This window comes from Hypomesus nipponensis, chromosome 25, assembly GCF_054491055.1.
Source record: "Hypomesus nipponensis isolate SF chromosome 25, ASM5449105v1, whole genome shotgun sequence".
NCBI classification, from domain to species: Eukaryota; Metazoa; Chordata; class Actinopteri; order Osmeriformes; family Osmeridae; genus Hypomesus; species Hypomesus nipponensis.
Window position 1 is genome coordinate 13,200,733 of NC_140385.1, and position 18,990 is coordinate 13,219,722.

An 18,990-nucleotide genomic window follows, 5' to 3' on the forward strand; every position below is an offset into this window, starting at 1 on the left:
AAAGAGAAAATAGAGATTGTGTCATTGAATCTACTAGTACCCGTGATAAAATTGGTAAGACACACACAGATTCCTGGAATTATAGAGTTCCCACGATGATGTCGGTGACACACACAGATTAAAAAAAAGTTTTTTTAACATTCTTTTTATTTCATTTACATTTAGTCATTTAGCAGACGCTCTTATCCAGAGCAACTTTCAGTAAGTACAGGGACATTCTCCCCAAGGGAAGTAGGGTGAAGTGCCTTGCCCAAGGACACAACGTCATTTGGCACGGCCGGGAAACGAACCAACAACATTCTGATACATAGCCCAACTCACTAAAAGCTCAGCCCTTCAGTTCAGTATGGACATGACATCACAAACATATCTGGGATTTTTTTACATTGAAGGTAGTAACTGACATACAATAAAAGTACAATAGACAAAAAAAGAAGAGAACATAATAAGACAACAAGACGAGAAAAACTAAACAAAACAAAAACTTTAAAATTAAAGGAGAGGGGTGACCACAGAATAAAAGCTGTTATTACTTTATGGTAAACCAATCACAACCTTATGCTGTGGAATAGACTGTATGTCTCAACTTGATCTTGGGATAATGTGATGTGAGTCTTGACATAATCCAGAAAAGGTCCCCATACTTTGTTGTAGGTTTTTGTTGATCCTTTCAAAGAGTGTCTTATTTTTTCACGTTTGAGAAAGTAAAGTGCATCCTTGACCCAATGTGTAAATGTTGGGGGTTTGCAGTAATGAAGCATAGCGCAAGTTCAGTCAGGCAAGACCGATCCCTGCACTCGGGCTCAATTTTAGTGTACACTACTCACTCCCCCCGCTAAGAACACCCTACCTTCCCCCGTTCCCGGGTCGGGCGGTCACTGGGGTTCAGGTTGATTAGCGCTCCCGCCTACAATACATGGCGTCATATGATCTGTGCCTTTAAATATGGTTCTCTCCCTGTGTAGTTCGTTCATGCTGTCAAGTGCGCGACCCTCCACCTCCCCGTCGCCACCCGGTTCCTGTCTCCATCTTCGGCTCGATTGGTCGTCGGCTGAGCCACCGCCACCAGTGTCTGGCCTCCGTGGGGGATTCTTCTTCGGGCGTTGGGCAGTCGCCCGTTGATTTATATAATTCCCTGCGGGGTCCAAGCTCCAAACATTGTAGTACATTTATTTTTCTGTAATAAATATCTTTCACTTATCCAGGTCTCTCCTGATTGAACTTCCATTTGATAATAACCAGCCGCCTGGCCAGGAGTGTGAGGAAAGCGATGCTATTTGATTGCGCCCTAGTTAGACCTAGATGCTCAGGTATAGCCCAATCAATGGGCATGGCAACATTGGCTGTCCCAGGAAGCCTGATATTGTGTCAAAGATGGATAACCAATAGTGGTTTAGCTTTGGGCAAGACCAGAACATGTGAGTATGTGATGCTGGGTTGCACTTACATAGATCACATAATGGGTCGACATCAGAAAAACGTTTAGACAATCTAAGTTTAGTCCAATGGATGCTATGCACAATCTTGAATTGCAACAACCCACGTCTTGCGCAAATTGATGAACTATGAACTTTACTCAAAGCACCCACCCAAGATTACTCGCAGATAGGTTTCCCCAGCTCACCTTCCCATTGAGATTTTAAGTCAGAAGTGGATGAAGGTGAGTGCCATCAGTGCGCTATAAGTGGCCGATATAGTTCCCTTGAATAATAATGGTTTGCTTAGTATATGGTCATACGTGGAGCAATGAGGTTGGCTTGGAAATGTAGGAGAAATATTCCTAATGAAGATTAGGAGAAAACAAAATAAATTAGTTGTAGGAATATTAAAGTTATCACACAGATAACAGGCTGCGGCCAACACAACAGTAGCAGCAACTCGACACATGGCCGATTATTTTATCTTAAAAATCTTGATTTATTTGGGGACAATGACATGGCTCGATAGCTGGCTAGTCTTGTTAAACATACTGTCAAATTATAATTACTGTTTGGACAATGTCAACTTTGATGCGGTCAACTCACATCCATTTGCTATTCAACTCACTCCACATGCTGCGGCCTACTGTAGCCTAGAACTATTATAAGGCCAATACTTTGTTTGTGAAAATCTTGATATTGATTTTGGGACAGTGAGATGGCTGGTTAGCTAGCAAATCTTCTTGTCAAACATACTGTAAAATTATATTTACTGTTTGTCAACCGTACACAATGTTATTGCATTTGAATCTTGCTAGCATCACGTTAGCTTTCGGGCTAATAGCTCAGCCAAAGCCGGTGTTGGTTCTATGAGCTGAGGGAATTCAGGCCTGGATTGGCTAATCAGGAGCACCGGGAGTATTTCCGGTGGGCCGGTCGTTTTTTTTGGCCGTGAGGGCCCTCCTACGTACTTCCGCTCAATTTTGATTTTGCGTCTGTACTAGGTCTGGGATTTCGGTGTATTAGTCGGTTTTTGGAAACAACATTTTTGTAGGTCCAATCAGCGAACAGAGGGAGTGGCTGAGAACGATAACTTTTATGTTGTTCGCTAGTTTGAGTTGTAGTTCAGAAATGGTGGCTGAGAATATCCAAAAGTTAAAGCCGGAGCAACAATCTTTGCTAAGTTACGAGGGTCTGGTTAGGACCAGGCTAGGTGTTGTCATGGCAGTGGGTTGAAACTATGGATGCTGTCCCTAGGCTGCCTGCACTCACAGCAGCCCCGCTCTTTTTATTTATTATTTTGTCGCAGCCCCACTCTCAGAGTGCAGCCTGCAGGTTAATGATGATGTGTTTATCTTTTGATTCCGTGGCCCCGCCCATGACGAGGGCACCTTGCTCAAAATAAAAAACGTCAGAGAACAGAACGCGCAAAGGCGGCTCGGAAAAGGCCAGAAAAAAAGAAGAAGAAAGCTCTAGAAACAGACGCGGCCAAATGTTCTAAGCTGAGTACATTTTTTCTCAAAACAAGGACGAGATGGGAAAGACGGTAAGCTACCGTTAAGATAGTTAGGAGCAGTGCAAGATGCTAGCGGCTGTGCAAAACAACGTTGTCTGCAAACCACCGTTCATGTATCAAACTTTTTCTTGTAGCTCTTCAGCAGCAGCAGGCAGTGAACAGTGAAGAGCCTGGCACAGGTCCAGTAAAGTAACGTTACCAAGCTCCAGTCATGAGCCCAACACACCAGAATGGGCAGGTAGGATTGTCATTGAGTAAATATAAGAATTAGAAGAACTAATAGTAATGAAGAGCATGGTGTGTACACCTGCTCAGTGAAATATGCCCTGAGATAATTAATGATACCTGATGATTCAGCAATACATTAATGAAACTGACTTGACAGCTTTGTAAAATGGGGAGATTTGTGGTGAGAAATAAATGTTTACAATTGTTTACAATTAATTACAAGGCTGCAGAGAACATACAGTTATAATGACATTATTCTAATATATTCAGTCGTGAACTACAGTGGGCCTAGCCTGGTCCTAACCAGACCCTCGTACATTTCATTTGAACAGAGGGTCTGGGATCTCTCCATTGACAAACGTTAACTTCCTTGAAGGCGGGTCCTCTGTTGAAGTTTAAAAGTATTGGATCCGCCCAGAGCCACTCTGATTTGCCATAACCAATCGCAAGCGTTCGCCTTAGCCAACTCCTTCACCACTACTGTAACGGAGCTAGCTGCCGTTGCTGGAAAATCAAACTTTTCCCAAACCCCGTGGGGAGGAGGGCCACAACATCATGGCCACCAACCAAACTCAGCAAGGAATGTTCTTGCTCCGGCTTTAACCTATGGATATCAGGCAGCATTGCCACAACTGCAGAATAACTTCGCTCGCATCTTTCTCCGCCGCCATTACTGAACTACTCAAACTAGTGCACAACATTAACGTCATCGTTCTCAGCCACTCCCTCTGTTCGCTGATTTGACCTACAGAAAAATTGTTTCTGGAAAACGACTTCAGAGCCGAGCTCCCAGACCTAGTACTGAAGCAAAATCCAAATTGAGCAGAAGTATGTAGGAGGGCAGAGCCAGGCTACAGTGGGCCGGTCTAAGGCATGAAACTCCAGGACTGAAAATGAGTCCCACTCCAGCCCTGAACGGACTAGAAATATCAGAGTTGGCTAACCATAAAACATTTTAGATTTCCTCCACTGCGCGTCGAACGGTTCACGCCTCTGCATCGTCCATTATCAGGCGATATTGTACACCTGGTTGGGCATTATCCCTTACATGTGTTACGTTAACATACCGGACACCTATTCACCTGTTGTGCTATTGTGTAGTTTAATAACTTGCCTTTCCAGATTAAATGTCTGCTTTTGGTCTTGGATTTTGTGAAATAATTGTCTAAATAAATGCAATTTATAGTCCGGTGGGATTTATGTTTTTTTCCTCTTCGTGACACATTTTTTTGACTGATGCAATTTATACTCCGGAGCGACTTAAGAGTCCGAAAAATATGGTATCCTACACTATTTTGGACTCTTGCAGTTCATGTGCTTCTGTTTATGTGTCCTTAATGTGCTTGGAAAACTAAAGGAAACCCAAAGAAAAGACCATAAACATGAAAAGCTTAAACAACCCAGACTTACAAACCACTATTCTGGTAAATTCTATTGGGGCCTTACCTGCTGTGGGACTATGACCCAATGACATCTGGGCCAAGTGCAGGTGGCCCAGTAGACACGCACTATTAGACTGCAGCCCGATTGCCCTTGAGTAAGTGATAATCTATGATAGAAGTGTGGTTATAAGTAGTTATCAGTATGATATCAGAAACAGAAAATTACATCATAAATTACGCTTCAATAATGTTGAAAAGTTGTGAAAGTATTACCTGTGTTGTTGCCCGGATTACTTCATTTAGATTGCTCTGCAGCAGAGAGGACTGCTCTGATGGATTTTTCAGCTTATGGGGAACAAATCAATCACTGTCACAGTCAGTCAATCAAGTTCATGTCTCACTGTTATTTACTGGGCCACTGTAGCAATGGAAGATCTTTGACGCCATCTTGGGGTCCATTTTGGAACACATTTTACTAGGCGCAGCAGCCCAAAACACAAGGCTGAGAATTTGGAACCCCAAGAGCACTAGGGCAGGGTATAACGCTCTAAAGTACCTACTAACGCACAATGTACAGTCTAGTCTTAACACTATTGTTCAAAGCTCGCAGGTGAAAGTGGTTCGTGAGATCAGCTCCATCATGTGGGTGGAATAATTGTATAATTTACAAATGTACTAATTTGGCTTGCCCCTAACCAATCAGGTGCCCAACAATACAATTGGGATTGGTGTGAAAAGCAGTGTGTAACTACACAATGATGAACAAAACCTAAATTCAATAGGCTAAAATGGATGAAACTGGAGGACTTACTGTAGGTTCACATTATTGCATGTTTTTTAAGCTCTCTCTAAAGAGGGAGGGGGGGGGGCGTGCTCCATTTTGTGACACACTGATGGGATACTGTGCAGGAGTTGTGAAACATGCGTTTTGATCGGCCATAGGCATCCATAACAACCCTGCTGTTGATCTTTTTTCAAGTTTTCTGTCTTTATTATGGCCTGTTTAAACCAGCCTGTGGCCATTTTTTTATGTAATAAAAAGGATTGCATTGAAAAGTTAGTCCGTAAAATGTGTGTTACATAGCGAAGATACAGTTTCTTAACATTAAAACGCAACATACTTTCTCATGTACTAAATAAGTCTTTTGTATGTACAGACTGAATGACTAACCTTTGTCATAGATTTAGTGCAATGGAGTCTGACATGATTAACCTACTTCATACATCAAGAATAAAAGGGGTAGAATGTATACACATCATATAATACATTTCATTTATTATTTCATTTGTCATTTATCCATGTGTGAATGGACAGAAACACACAATGCCCTTCCTAGTCCAGATTCCTTACCTGAGTAAGGTTACTCTCAGAGCCCACCAGTGCCACCAACCCATTGACAGCAGCCAACCTCTGCATGGTAGGACAGTCCTGAAATGGAGCATGTGGTCAATCAACAAGAAACAACATGCTCCAAAATGCATGGTATTATATACTATTCCTGTCCAGAAAGCGTTTTGAACAAATAAACTTTAACGATTAGTTAGATTTAGTAAAATACAGTTACATTTCTTATCTCTGGTAATAATCACCCTTTCCAATTTCTTGATCATGTTAGTGTGTAATTTCTGTGATTATAACACTTACATGTATTTACTTTTATGTAATCAATTTTACAGAACTGTAGCAACTTGAGAAGGACATATAGATATAATGACACTTTCCTCCCTAATTGGTGTTTTTAGAACTGCAAACAATCAGAAAAAGTTAACCACGGTCTGATTTATGTTAATGATATGCCATTTGTGAGCAATCCATTCATTTTGAACAAACCTCTTGTATGACTCAGGAGTAATGAGTACTCTCAGAGAGTGATTTGTTCATTTTCTTGTGGCCATTAGGGATGGGAAGATTCACCGGTTTGAATCGATGCATCAGCATAAAAGCTCATGATGCGATTGCCCGGATCAAAAAAGTGTGCACCAGATACAATGTGCATTGGTATGATCCGATGTATTTTTATAGAATTGTGTGTAGGCGAACACCTTTAATATTTAGAAATGTGACCAATGATTTGTGTTCATATTTAGATAGATTCCTCGTCTCTAACTGTTTCTTAAGCGTGCTCTCATCTCCACTGCTGTCTGTGGCCGATTCTCATCAAGTCTCTCGGCCAATTTCGCGCAAGTTGGAGGCGTGTTTTGGCGAGTGTTATCATGGTGGAGGAAGAGTTACACGTTCCTACGAATTTCAATACATCCAAGGTTTGGCAACACTTTGGATTTTCCAAGAAAGAAGGGCAATTTGACAATACCCATGCAATTGGCAAGATGTGTCGTGCTGCTATAAAGTACACATGCAGCACGGCTAGTTTAGGTAGTCACCTGAATGGCTACATGGTATTTGTGTGGAGACGTCTGCCTCCACCTCGGATTCAGCTATGGCTACAGTCAGTGGCTTGCTCCACCGGTACCCCTAGCAAGAATAGGAAGCTATTCTCCAAGAAACAAATCCCTGTTGTGTACACAAGTAAGACGAGAGATAGCTGAGTCATTGAGAAAAACCTTAAATAGGACGTACAAGTTCAGTTTAGTGTGTTTGGGGTTATGACAGTGTTTACAGCAGCTTGTGACTACAGGTAATAGTTTACCCTTTTTTAAATTCAGAGCACACATACAACAGGAAAGAAGGACTGGTTTAAGGCAAGGTCCAGGCCTGATTTTAATTTATATTTTGTCCGAAACTTTGTTTAATATATGAAGTAAAACGTTCACTTTTTTAGTTAATTCATGATTTGCTGTCTGACAAAGAAATAAATCATTATGTACCATATTAAATTGCATAGCATCATATTGTTTCACATCGCATCTCATTTAATCGCATCGTGTCAAATCGCACTGCATTGCAATAGGGGTAAATCGTATCACATTAGTAGTTGCTTTCATTAGGGTGCAAGGTGAACCACGAAAAGTATTTTAGAAATGATTCCTGCTCCACAGTCATTTACACAATCTTTAGCTCATAAAAAAGAACGAGGTGTGCTAAGCTACCAAAAAAGTTAGTTGCTGAAATTCCAGTCGATTGTTGATGCGTCTATGTTTTATGCAGAACTAGTTTCTTCAGAGCGTAATTTTGGTGGCACGGTTCGACACGTGATCGTTCTATACCAATAATGTAGCTGATTTTTGTCAACAGTGTGGCACGATGGATGGATATGGTTGGCACGTCACCTGGATGATCAGAAATCCGGCCCGACAGTGTTTTGCATGTGATACAATGCGGCTGCAAAAGTGCAGAAGTTTTTTTTTTTGCAGGACTGTGTTGCACAGACTTATGTCGTTGTTGTTACAACAACGACATAACACAAAAGAAACTGAGGGACCTGACGATAACTGTCTTGACACTGACGACTGAGTGTCCTTAATCTGTTATTCCTTATTCTGTTTTGTACAGTTTTATATATCATATTTCATGAAGATTATTTATATGGTTGATTAGTGTTATTTTCATTTGTGGAAGAAGGAATGAACGAACAAACAAATGGTCATTGGTATAAGTACAATTATTAACGACATAAGTCTGTGCAACAGTCCAGCAAAAAAAAACATCTGCCTGTCTCACAGGCACTTTTGCAGGTGCAGTTATCACATGCAAAACACTGTCAGTGGCCGGACTTCTGATCATCCAGGTGACGTGCCAACCATATCCATCCATCGTGCCACTCTGTTTTTAACAGATATTCCAGGAACATTCTGTATCTGTCTGGGAACTGAGGAGAGCAGTTGGTGGGAGAGGAATGTTGTCCCTTTTGTGTATGATACAGGATTATAGCTGCTTAAATGGTCCTGGGTCTTGGTCATCGTTTTTGTTTTGTGATTCACCAAATGTTTTTAACTTGTGACATTTCTGAACTGCAGGGAGGCCAATTCGGCACCTGGACTCTTCTATAACGAAGCCATGCAGTTGTAACAGATGCAGGATGTGGTTGAACATTGTCTTCCTAAAATATGCAAGGCCTTCCCTGAAAAAGATGTTGTCCTGGATGCAAGCAAATGTTGCTCTAAAACCTGTATATACCTTTCAGCATTGATATTGCCTTTCCAGATGTGCAAGCTGACCTTTCTATAGGCACTAATGCACCCCCATACCCTCAGAAATGCAGGCTTTTGAACTGAGCGCTGATAACAAGCCGGTTGGTTCCTCCTGTGGGACATTGATGAAGAAAGTGTTTTGTCCGTCTCTTCATAAATGGAGTGACTAAGTTCAGTTGAGTTCTGGATTTTAATAAGTATTTATCAATCTGCAGATTGGGAGAGAAAACCAAACCTCTGACAATAAATGACAACACAACACCAGGCTAAGGTCTCAATCCTGTCTCTCTCAGCTCTGAATGCCGGAGGACCATCTTTTATAGGGCACAAGAATGTAAACATAGATAGTGACAGTCAGGCAGTAATGACGTTACAACAGTCTCAGAGAAAGAGATTCACAGCTCCCAACACATGACCACTCAGATTAAAGAGTTCATAGTTGGAGCTCTCCTTGTAGTCATGACAAGGAACATTTAGCCAGTACTTTCTTAACCTGCATTAGTGGATGGCACAGCAAACTGCAATGATTTCCATTACAGAATCATGCCTGTTTTTATGCAGTGCCGCCTGACTGCCTGCAGATCACAGGCATGCAGATTCTCAGGATAATTGTATTAAATTGATTAAAATATTTAATTGCGATTAATCGTATTAATGTCATAGTTAACTCGCGATTAATCGCACATTTTTATCTATTCTAAATGTCCCTTGATTTCTTTTTGTCCCATTATTTTTTCAAATTTTAATGCTCTTATCAATATGGAAAAGTGGTTCTGATTGCTTCGTGCAAATATGGCAGCTTTTTAAAAGTAAACTTCCCATTCAGAATCTTATTGGCATCCATTTCGGCATCTCGTGCTCCATCCACTCAAAACTTAACATTAGCCTACTACCAGAGAATGTCTAATATCCATAAACGGGCTCTGCTACTACTCTTTAGCCAGCTCGCAAGCCAAACAAGTGTGTGTGGCGTGTCTGTTGTTTTGTTTCCGGTCTAGCTAGATCCGGTGTGGTGTTGTAGTATATTTTTTTACGTCGGTAGTTGTTGCAACAGCATGTGAAAAAAAACTACTAAGTTTGCTCGGCCAAAAAGAGCGCTAATCGCGCGATAAAAAAATTGACGCTGTTAATTTCGGTTTGCGTTAATGCCGTTAATAACGCGTTAAACTGACAGCACTAATTATATTATGTACTGTAGATGATTATAAATTCAAAGTCTGCAATTTTACGTTGAGGAACATTATTCTGAAATGGTTCCACAATATGTAGATGTAGGTTTTTGCAGGGCTCATGTGGGGGGTGCTCCGAGAGTACGGGGTACCGGATTCCCTGATCGGGGCTGTCCGGTCCCTGTACGACCGGTGCCAGAGTTTGGTCCGCATTGCCGGTAGTAAGTCGAACTTGTTTCCGGTGAGGGTTGGACTCCGCCAGGGCTGCCCTATGTCACCGATTCTGTTCATTACCTATATGGACAGGATTTCTAGGTGCAGCCAGGGTGTTGAGGGGGTCCGGTTTGGTGACCTCAGGATCGGGTCGCTGCTTTTTGCAGATGATGTGGTCCTGTTGGCTTCATCGGGCCGTGACCTTCAGCTCTCACTGGAGCGGTTCGCAACCGAATGTGAAGCGGCTGGGATGCGAATCAGCACCTCCAAATCTGAGGCCATGGTTATCGACCGGAAAAGGGTGGAGTGCCATCTCCGGGTCGGGGAGGAGATCCTGAACCAAGTGGAGGAGTTCAAGTATCTCGGGGTCTTGTTCACGAGTGAGGGAAGAAGGAGCTGAGTCGAAAGGCGAAGCTCTCTATTTACCAGTCGATCTACGTTCCTACCCTCACCTATGGTCACGAACTATGGGTAGTGACCGAAAGAACGAGATCGCGAATACAAGAGGCCGAAATGAGCTTTCTCCGCAGGGTGTCCGGGCTCTCCCTTAGAGATAGGGTGAGAAGCTCGGTCATCCGGGAGGGGCTCAGAGTAGAACCGCTGCTCCTCCGCGTCGAGAGGAGCCAGCTGAGGTGGCTCGGGCATCTGATTAGGATGCCTCCTGGACGCCTCCCTGGTGAGGTGTTCCGGGCACGTCCCACTGGGAAGAGGCCCCGGGGAAGACCCAGGACACGCTGGAGGGACTATGTCACTCGGCTGGCCTGGGAACGCCTCGGGGTCCCCCAGGAAGAGGTGGTGGAAGTGGCCGGGGAGAGGGAAGCCTGGGCCTCCCTGCTTAGGTCGTTGCCCCCGCGACCCGATCCCCGGACAAGCGGCAGATGACGAGACGAGACGAGGTTTTTGCAGATTGGTGAACCTCTGCTCATCTTTACTTCTGAGAGACTCTGCCTCTCTAAGATACTCTTTTTATACCCAATCATGTTACTGACCTGTTTGAAATTAACCTAGTTAGGTGCAAAATGTTCCTCCAGTTGTTTATTTTTATTAACACTTACTTTTTAGAGCCTTTTATTGCCCCCGTCCCAACTGTTTTGAGACGTGTTGCTGCCAAGACGGATTCGAGAGACCGCAGATAGAGTGCGGCTTGTCTGGGTTGTTATATGTTTGGAAACTGCACGAGGCAGCTCGGATCCAAGACGGATTCGAGAGACCGCAGATAAAGTGCGGCTAGTCTGGTTTGTTATATGTTTTAGATCTATTACTTTTATCACTTGTATTATTGTTTTTGTTGATTTTATGTAAAGCACCTTGAGCTGCAATTCCTGTATGAAATGTGCTATATAAATAAAGTCTTACTTACTTACTTACATGTCGCTTCCATCAAATTTAAAATTACCTTATTTTTTCCTTAACATTGTACATTTCATCCGTTTAAACATTTGACATGTTTTATATGTTCTATTGTGAATAGGTTTATGAGATTTGTAAATCATTGTATTCTATTTTTTATTTTATTTTACACACCGTCCCAACTTTGGGGAAATTGGGTTTGTACTTGAAAAAACATTCTGAAAGATATTCCAGGAACCTAGTCAGTCAAATGATCCGAACTTCCCATCACTAATCCACTGTACCTCTGCAAGTAGGATCTTGATCCAGGCAGCTAAGAGACGAGGGTGAATGTCCTCAACCTTGCCATGGCCGCATTGCGACAGTCCATGAACCACCAGACCCAGGGCTAGTGAGAAACCTGGAGTCTGAAAAACACACAAAGGACTGACACACATCTGACACATACCTAATAGGCTACAGTAACAGCTACATAGAGTGTATAAATACTATAGCCATGAAAATAACACGTTTACACGCACACACCAAGGTGTCTCCTAACCTGTTGACTCTCCTCTGTTTTATTGCGGATTGTGTTCATGACCTCCTCTGCTTTGGTGGCACTTACAATTCCTTCATTAAAGGCTGAGACACCCACACAAGCTAGCGAGTAGGCAAACACCTAAGGGAGGGGGAAAATGGAAAAGAGAGGAAGAATAAGATGAAAAGGGAAAAAAAGTGTTATTATTTATTATACCTATTTATAGTATTTGTTATACCTGGATTTTGTGACAGATTACACAAAAATCCTTCTAATATTAATATCAATCTATAATAACATACAGATTATATATATATATAATTATTTCTTCGAAAAAAACGCTGCAGTGTTTATTAAATAACGTTCATTATTGGTGCAGCGTTTATTAGAGGGCGGCGTTTATTCGAGGGCGGCATTTAATTAGTAAGAGAGATTTTGTGAATTGTAGCTGCAGTGCAAACAGACAACTTCGTTGCTGGCATTATGACAAATGAACTATGCAGCTAAAAACGCAGGTTTCATTGTGTAGAAATCTGAAGCAGCATGCTTCATACATGTTAACTTTCAAACAAAAAGCAGAAATTCATGTACATGTGTAATAAATACTGAGGTTGAATTTAACCAATTAAATAACCATTTTCATTTTTTTTGGTGCAGCTTTATTCGAGGTTGGCGTTTATTACACAACTTCCATTTTTGGTGCAGTGTTTATTCGAGGGTGGCGCTTATTCTAAGAAATACGGTAGTTACTTTTTTATTTTCCTGTCAGGTTAAAGAAAGCATTTACTAAGTAATTACAAAGTAAGTCACCTACAGTACCACAAACCTAAGGATTTTTTTGTTTTGGAACTGACAACATTGAAGGTGAGACTAACAGTATTGCCTTAAAAATTCACTTCAAGAGGGCATTGTTGTCACTATTAGGTGTTGCCAACTTCAACTGCATATTGAGCCAATTATTGTGTGTGTACAACTGAATAAGCCATTTGTCATTTGCTACATATATTTAATTAGAAATATATATATTTGTTATATGTACATATCAAGTCATATAAAATAGAATGTCGTAGTTGCTACGGATGAACAATGTTCATCTGACGACATGTACCTGTTCCGCTGCTGCAAGACAGCCATAACTATCACCGTAGACCCCAACCACCCAGCACACAAACTCCTCCTACCATCTGGCAAGCGCTGCCGCGGCATGCGGTGCAAGACTACCAGACTCAGTAACAGCTTTTTCCCACAGGCCACCAGACGACTCAACACACTCAAGAAAATCTCATGAACAAGAGCTCCTGCACCACATACACCCAACTAAGGACCAATCTGACTGCTAAATTATTTATGTTTTAACTCTGTACAGTGTTTCTCAGAATTTTCTTTTGCAGTGTGGGCAGGTCTGGTTTAATCTTGATAGGCTAAGCATTCTGTAGCAAATAATAACAATATACCCACTATTTATTAATTAAAACTACTTCAGCATAATAATGCATACAAACGTGAGCAACGGCAGCAATCGCTATCGAATCAACAGACGAGCAATTCGCTAGATGAATACAAACAACGAAAATCACCAGTTAACTTAAATTAAATTTGCAAGAACTTTAGACTTATACAATAATAGGCTTAAATGAACTGACAACATAAGTTTTACGACTTACAGTTCTCAAGGAAGCACACACGCAACCTCAACTGCGCTGTGCGCTGTGTCCGTGCCATTCTCCGACATGCACTCTTAACAATTACGGCAGATAGATGGCCTAAAATTTTGTACAGCCCCTATTTCCGATACAGAAATTTAGCCGTGGCGGGCCGCCAATCAACATAGCGGAAACACTGTCTGTAAGCTCAATGTCTGCACTATGCAAAATAACATAAAGTAGTATCCATACTGCTATTCAGCACTTTGCACTTTACTTCTATATGTTGTTTTTATTGTATGTGTTGTTTTTTTTAACCTGTTGATGTCGGTTTGCACAAGTATGTAAAATGTTAAAATTGATTGTCTGTGTAACTACTTGTTGCATGGTCTGGTTGAAAGTTCACTTTGACTTTGAAATTACATCAGTAATTTTAGTTGATTTTTAATTTATTCTAAGGAGATAAAATGATTGATCGTTTTCATCTTCGTTGCTCATAATTAAAACTACACTGGATATCATGACAACATACCCACGGCCAATTAATACAGTAACATACATTTTTTTATTTTATTTATGGTACCTCTTGAAGCATGCGTCCCTGGTTTGCACTCTCCTGGAATCCTAATAGCAGTTTGTCCAGGGTGCCGGAAATTTTTGCCTTGTGGTCAACCTGCCTGCTGCCACACAGAGCCACCACCACCAGGCCCATGCCAAGCACACAGCCCATACTAGCAGGGTACAGTCAGAAAAGAAGAGAAAGGTAAGATGGTATTGATCTAGCTCTTGTACCGATGATTACTACCAATGTGCTGCATTATAAGACACAAACACACAACTGACTTGTACTCCAGGTTGGTGTCAAAGCAGCAGGCTTCTAGAGTATCCAGTGAGTTCCTCAGCATATCAGTCATCTTCTTATCTGACACATCACTGTTAACGAGAATGAGAGAGTTTTGTATGCAGAAAGTCTTATTCTTAACTATTCAGTTAAGAAAGTTTTACTATGAGACTACCTAAGACGTTCCTCGTGCAGACTGCAGAGGACCAATCCCAAGGCAAGGCCGCTATGGAACTGGACAGTTTGTGATTCATCTACTGAGGGCGAATCGGGCAGCCCTGCTCTCAGGATGGACAGAACCTCAGGCAGATACTCCTTGTGCTTGGAGACCAGCACAGGCACCATCTGAGATAGTGCCAGGGCAGCACAGGAGCGAGCGATGATGCTAGCTGTGTTTTCTCCAGAATAGGATCGCTGAGACAGAAGGAACAGATTGTGTAAAGTAGAAAAAAGAGTATAGTTTGTAAGGGAGGATAGCAGAGCAGTGGAGAGATATGGTTGAACAGGGAGAAGCAAAGAAGATAAAAGTAAAGAGCAGATAACAAGTAATGTTCAGCAAGTGCCCTTCATACACTGTTCAGTGTGGTACAGTGAAGTCAGACATGGCACCTCCACAGCTAGGGTTAGGGTAGTACTGTTGTACTCACGTGTTGGAACCAGGGGAAGACAAGTCCTTTGGGTTGATAGGTGCTGTTGATGATGCTAAGTAGTGTATCTATCAACATGGCTAACCAGGTGGCTGTAGGTATGATTTCCGTCCCTGCCTGTAGCAGCAGAGCACATAACAGAGACATACAATACACTCAAGTAATTCAGTAAATAGTTTGTCTTAAGACCTAACTCCATTTTATCCCAAAAGATCAATAAATGTATGTTCTGAGAATTAAAATTTGTTACTAGGGGTATAGTACATGTAATAACAGAATTGGCGTGGTCGAAGTAAAGTGCTGACTGTTATCCATGTCACTGAACGAGGAAGTGACATTGTAACTCAAGACTAGCCTTGATGAGAGGACTGACATAGTGCATTTCCATTTGAATTTTGCAAATGGGGGGACTTTTGATACCGTTTCACCCCAATTTGCTACCATACATTCTGCAAAACGTCATGGAGTATAGATTTTGTGATTTCTAATTGGGGGAAAAAGACTAAACAAAAACGTAAAACCTTAACTGTTTGTTTCCAAACTGGCATTAGGCCATGTATCCTGATTAATAATGAAAAGTAATAAGGACTACTCCACACCAGATTCTTACCTCAAATCCGACCTCTGTTTCTGTATGAAGATTAGTCTCATACTTGGCCAAGACAGTGGCCAGACCGCTCAGAGCCAAGATGGAGTTCCCTTGCACCACAGGGCTGTCTCTGTTACCAAAAACATAAGCGTGAAGAGGAAAAATAATTTAAAGTATACTAGTTTGATAGCATGGGTTTCATCTGTACAGCATTTAATGACAGCATCCATTGCCAACAAAAAGGGAAGATTGTACACTGAAGACTGCATTTTACTAATAAGTTATTTGGAATGGGTAAGAGCAGGTCTAACTGATTTACTGACATTATCAATCTCTCTTCCAAATAGCAATGTTCTTATCTTTAGACTTGTAACCTCTGTAACATTCTAGTGAAGTTTTGGCACATGGCAGTTAGCAATACAATTTTGTATGTGACACACAAATCTATGAAAGTGTACTACAATATTTTAAGGTGAATATTGCAACAAGAAGTATTTATCTAGTTACCATGAACTGACCAAGAGGGTATCAATAAGGTTTTCTTTTTTCTTTTACATTTTTAAGAAGTTAGGTCGCAGGATTACGCTGGATTGCAATGGTAGTAGTGTTTGACAAACAGTATGAATGTGGTACTCAGTTGTAAGGTAAATGGAGCTATTAAGCACTAATCACTTAAAATATAAATAACTAGAGAGTCTGGGGAAATTGTTAGGTGTGCCTGCATTGGTTGCTGAAGGGTCTGTTTTGTTACAGAAATTGTAAAATTGATATTTCTGTATATTTTAAATAAGTATGCACACTTATTATTTATGATTGAAGATGGCATAGATTAATAAGCATACATTTGTTGCGGTTCATTTACATTTCAAAATCCTAAGATTTCAGTGTAGAATGAAACGGGGTTCTCTTGTCATTTCCCTTAGTGAAAGAGGTTACCATGATAGGCTATGTTGCAGCCTAGGGCTGCACGATTAATCGAATTTTAATCACGATTACGGCTTCCCACGATCAAATTCGCGAATTCGCGTGATCGAGGGATATTTAAAATGCGTCATTCCATTCATAGAACGCTCCGTATCAAAGTTTTTTTTTGCAAAGCCAATCTTGCGCTCCGTAAACCAATAGGTGCGTTCGACATCGGCTGTGACTGCATGAAACGACCAGCGAGAGTTGCCGCTTGCTGTCGGGGAGGAGTTATAAACGGCTCCTTAAATCTGAAAATGTGTCATTTTATGTATTAGGCTATGGTAAACTCTTTCTCAAATCTGCAGGCTGCAGCCGGCTGCGGCGCTGCGTGGAGTCGGATACTAATGTCTGTTCACGTGCCTCCATGAGCCAGTCAGAGTTGTTCCCTGCACCGTACAGCTCAATTTCTAGATGTAGACGGTTACAGACAAAGTAACGTGAGGAAAATTCCGCAACAGATAGAAGTCGGTCATAAGGCTGCTATCTTAACAAAGAAAACAAAAAAAACTAACTGTGATCTAACTTCGCTAATCCCTAAAGCCTTATTTTAGATACAGTATAAGTTTAGATAGCTTGCAAATAGAGAGGATAGCCTACCGAAGTTGAGTTAGCCAATGTCGTTAGCGATGCTAGCTAACGTTTGCTAGCTGCATAACTTTTAACTGGGTCTTGCAGCGCTGCTTGATTTACTGAAATTATTGTGAAATGTTATGTTCTACTAGCCATTAGCCTATTTGAGCTTGGCACAGTTTTCCAAAGCCCTAGTGTAACTGAGACGACACAGTAAATAATTCCTCTTTCAAATAATAAGCCCCCGTTCAATTGTTGAGCATTAAATTAGCTGCAAGGTCTGTAGAGATCTTGGGACTATGCCACTCGAGCGAACACAGATCTGTGTTTTGCTCATGCAGAATTCGGTTAAATAAAATCGGTAAAATCAACGTAATGAGTGGAACAAAAGATGAAGTAACGTGGCATTTTATTTTGTGTGAGTTTTAACTTGTCCAGTGGGGCAAGTACATTTCTCTTCCACTTGCCCTACAAAAAAATCCACTTGTCCCGGACAAGCGGACAAGCCTTAATGCTGAACCCTGCCGTATTTGTTTTATACACATCCATTATGCAAGTACAATGTTTTGTGACAATAACATTTGATTAGGTTATAATCAACAAATAATCTTGATAATTAATCGTGATGTCAATATTGATCAAAATAATCGTGATTATCATTTTGGCCTTAATCGTGCAGCCCTATTGCAGCCTCACATAGTTGAAAAAGTTGTATCAAAACAAATAAATTGGCCAATCCTGTGTAAAAATGGTCCTAACCTAATATCTAACAATGTTGTCACTGGCAGTATTTCAGCTGGAATTGCTATTCAAATATTACCATCTGCAAACTGAAAATATGCCCAAAAAACGTAAATAAGTTTGAAATGTATTTTTACTGAAGCGATCCTTGTCAGTAACAACGTCCCTGCCTGAAGACTCGGGGCTCAAGTGACCGTTTATCCAGAGAATCTGTTGTAAGTATGGAAAAGCACATTCAACTTCTCAAGTCAGCCTCTCCTACTCCCTCTATATCAGCCTCTCTCAATCCTGGTCATTGATCCTGGTCCTTGGGCCTACTAAAGCCCTGCATGTTTTAGATGTTTGATGTTTATCTGCTCCAAATAACTGGGTGGTCAAAACAAAAGTTGGAAGCAAGATACCACTTATAAGTATGACCTTTGTGCACCTCTCCCCACCTGTCACTGACGGTCAGTCTGCTGCTGTCACTTACTAGCCAACTGAGGGGATTGTTTGCATGTGCTGAAATGTTTTTTCTTTTCTTTATGTATATTTGAGACAACATAGTTGTAGAAACCGTATTTTTCGGTAATAAAACCGCAGTTTATAACCCAATTTTAAATTTTTCTTGTGGTTGTGCGTTTTATATTTCGAAGTGGCTTACAGAACGTTTTTATAACAACAGTAGAAACACTTTTTTTTCGTGAATTATATTTACATGTATGCATTTAGCAGACGCTTTTATCCAAAGCGACTTCCAAGAGAGAGTTTTACAAAAGTGCATAGGTCATTGATCATAACAACGAGATAGCCCCAAACATTGCGGGTAGCCAAACATGAAGCATACATTGTGAAACCAAATAAGTCCCAAAGGGAAGAACAATAAGAGCATGTAGTTAGATAAGTTACAATTGAACAGCAAGAACCTCAAAAGTGCAAGAGTGTACCTGTGGAAAAAGCAACCAACAATATTTTTTACAGCGAGTACAGTAATTTTAAGACAGTTACAACAAACCAACAAGTCTCTCAATAAGAGTCATTGTGATCCTGGGGGAAACTAACATCAGGTCCAGCCAATCATTCTTAAGTGCCGTTTTACTCCCAGAACAAGTGCATCTTGAGCCTTTTC

The 18,990-nt window shown here is 41.2% G+C and overlaps 1 protein-coding gene across 6 annotated transcripts in view; it reads right to left on the reverse strand.

Moving 5' to 3' along the window:
• focad (focadhesin) overlaps positions 1-18,990 on the reverse strand; it is a 181,879-nt gene that overhangs the window by 41,535 nt on the left and 121,354 nt on the right. For all 6 annotated transcript variants that reach the window (XM_084692195.1, XM_084692196.1, XM_084692194.1 and 3 more), the window contains 10 exons: positions 15,627-15,735; positions 15,017-15,133; positions 14,545-14,783; positions 14,372-14,461; positions 14,112-14,259; positions 11,907-12,026; positions 11,650-11,772; positions 5,896-5,973; positions 4,818-4,889; positions 4,609-4,711 (listed from right to left, as the gene is read on the reverse strand). In XM_084692195.1, the coding sequence (XP_084548321.1) occupies positions 4,609-4,711; positions 4,818-4,889; positions 5,896-5,973; positions 11,650-11,772; positions 11,907-12,026; positions 14,112-14,259; positions 14,372-14,461; positions 14,545-14,783; positions 15,017-15,133; positions 15,627-15,735 (1,199 nt within the window). The remainder of the gene's footprint in view (positions 1-4,608; positions 4,712-4,817; positions 4,890-5,895; positions 5,974-11,649; positions 11,773-11,906; positions 12,027-14,111; positions 14,260-14,371; positions 14,462-14,544; positions 14,784-15,016; positions 15,134-15,626; positions 15,736-18,990) is intronic.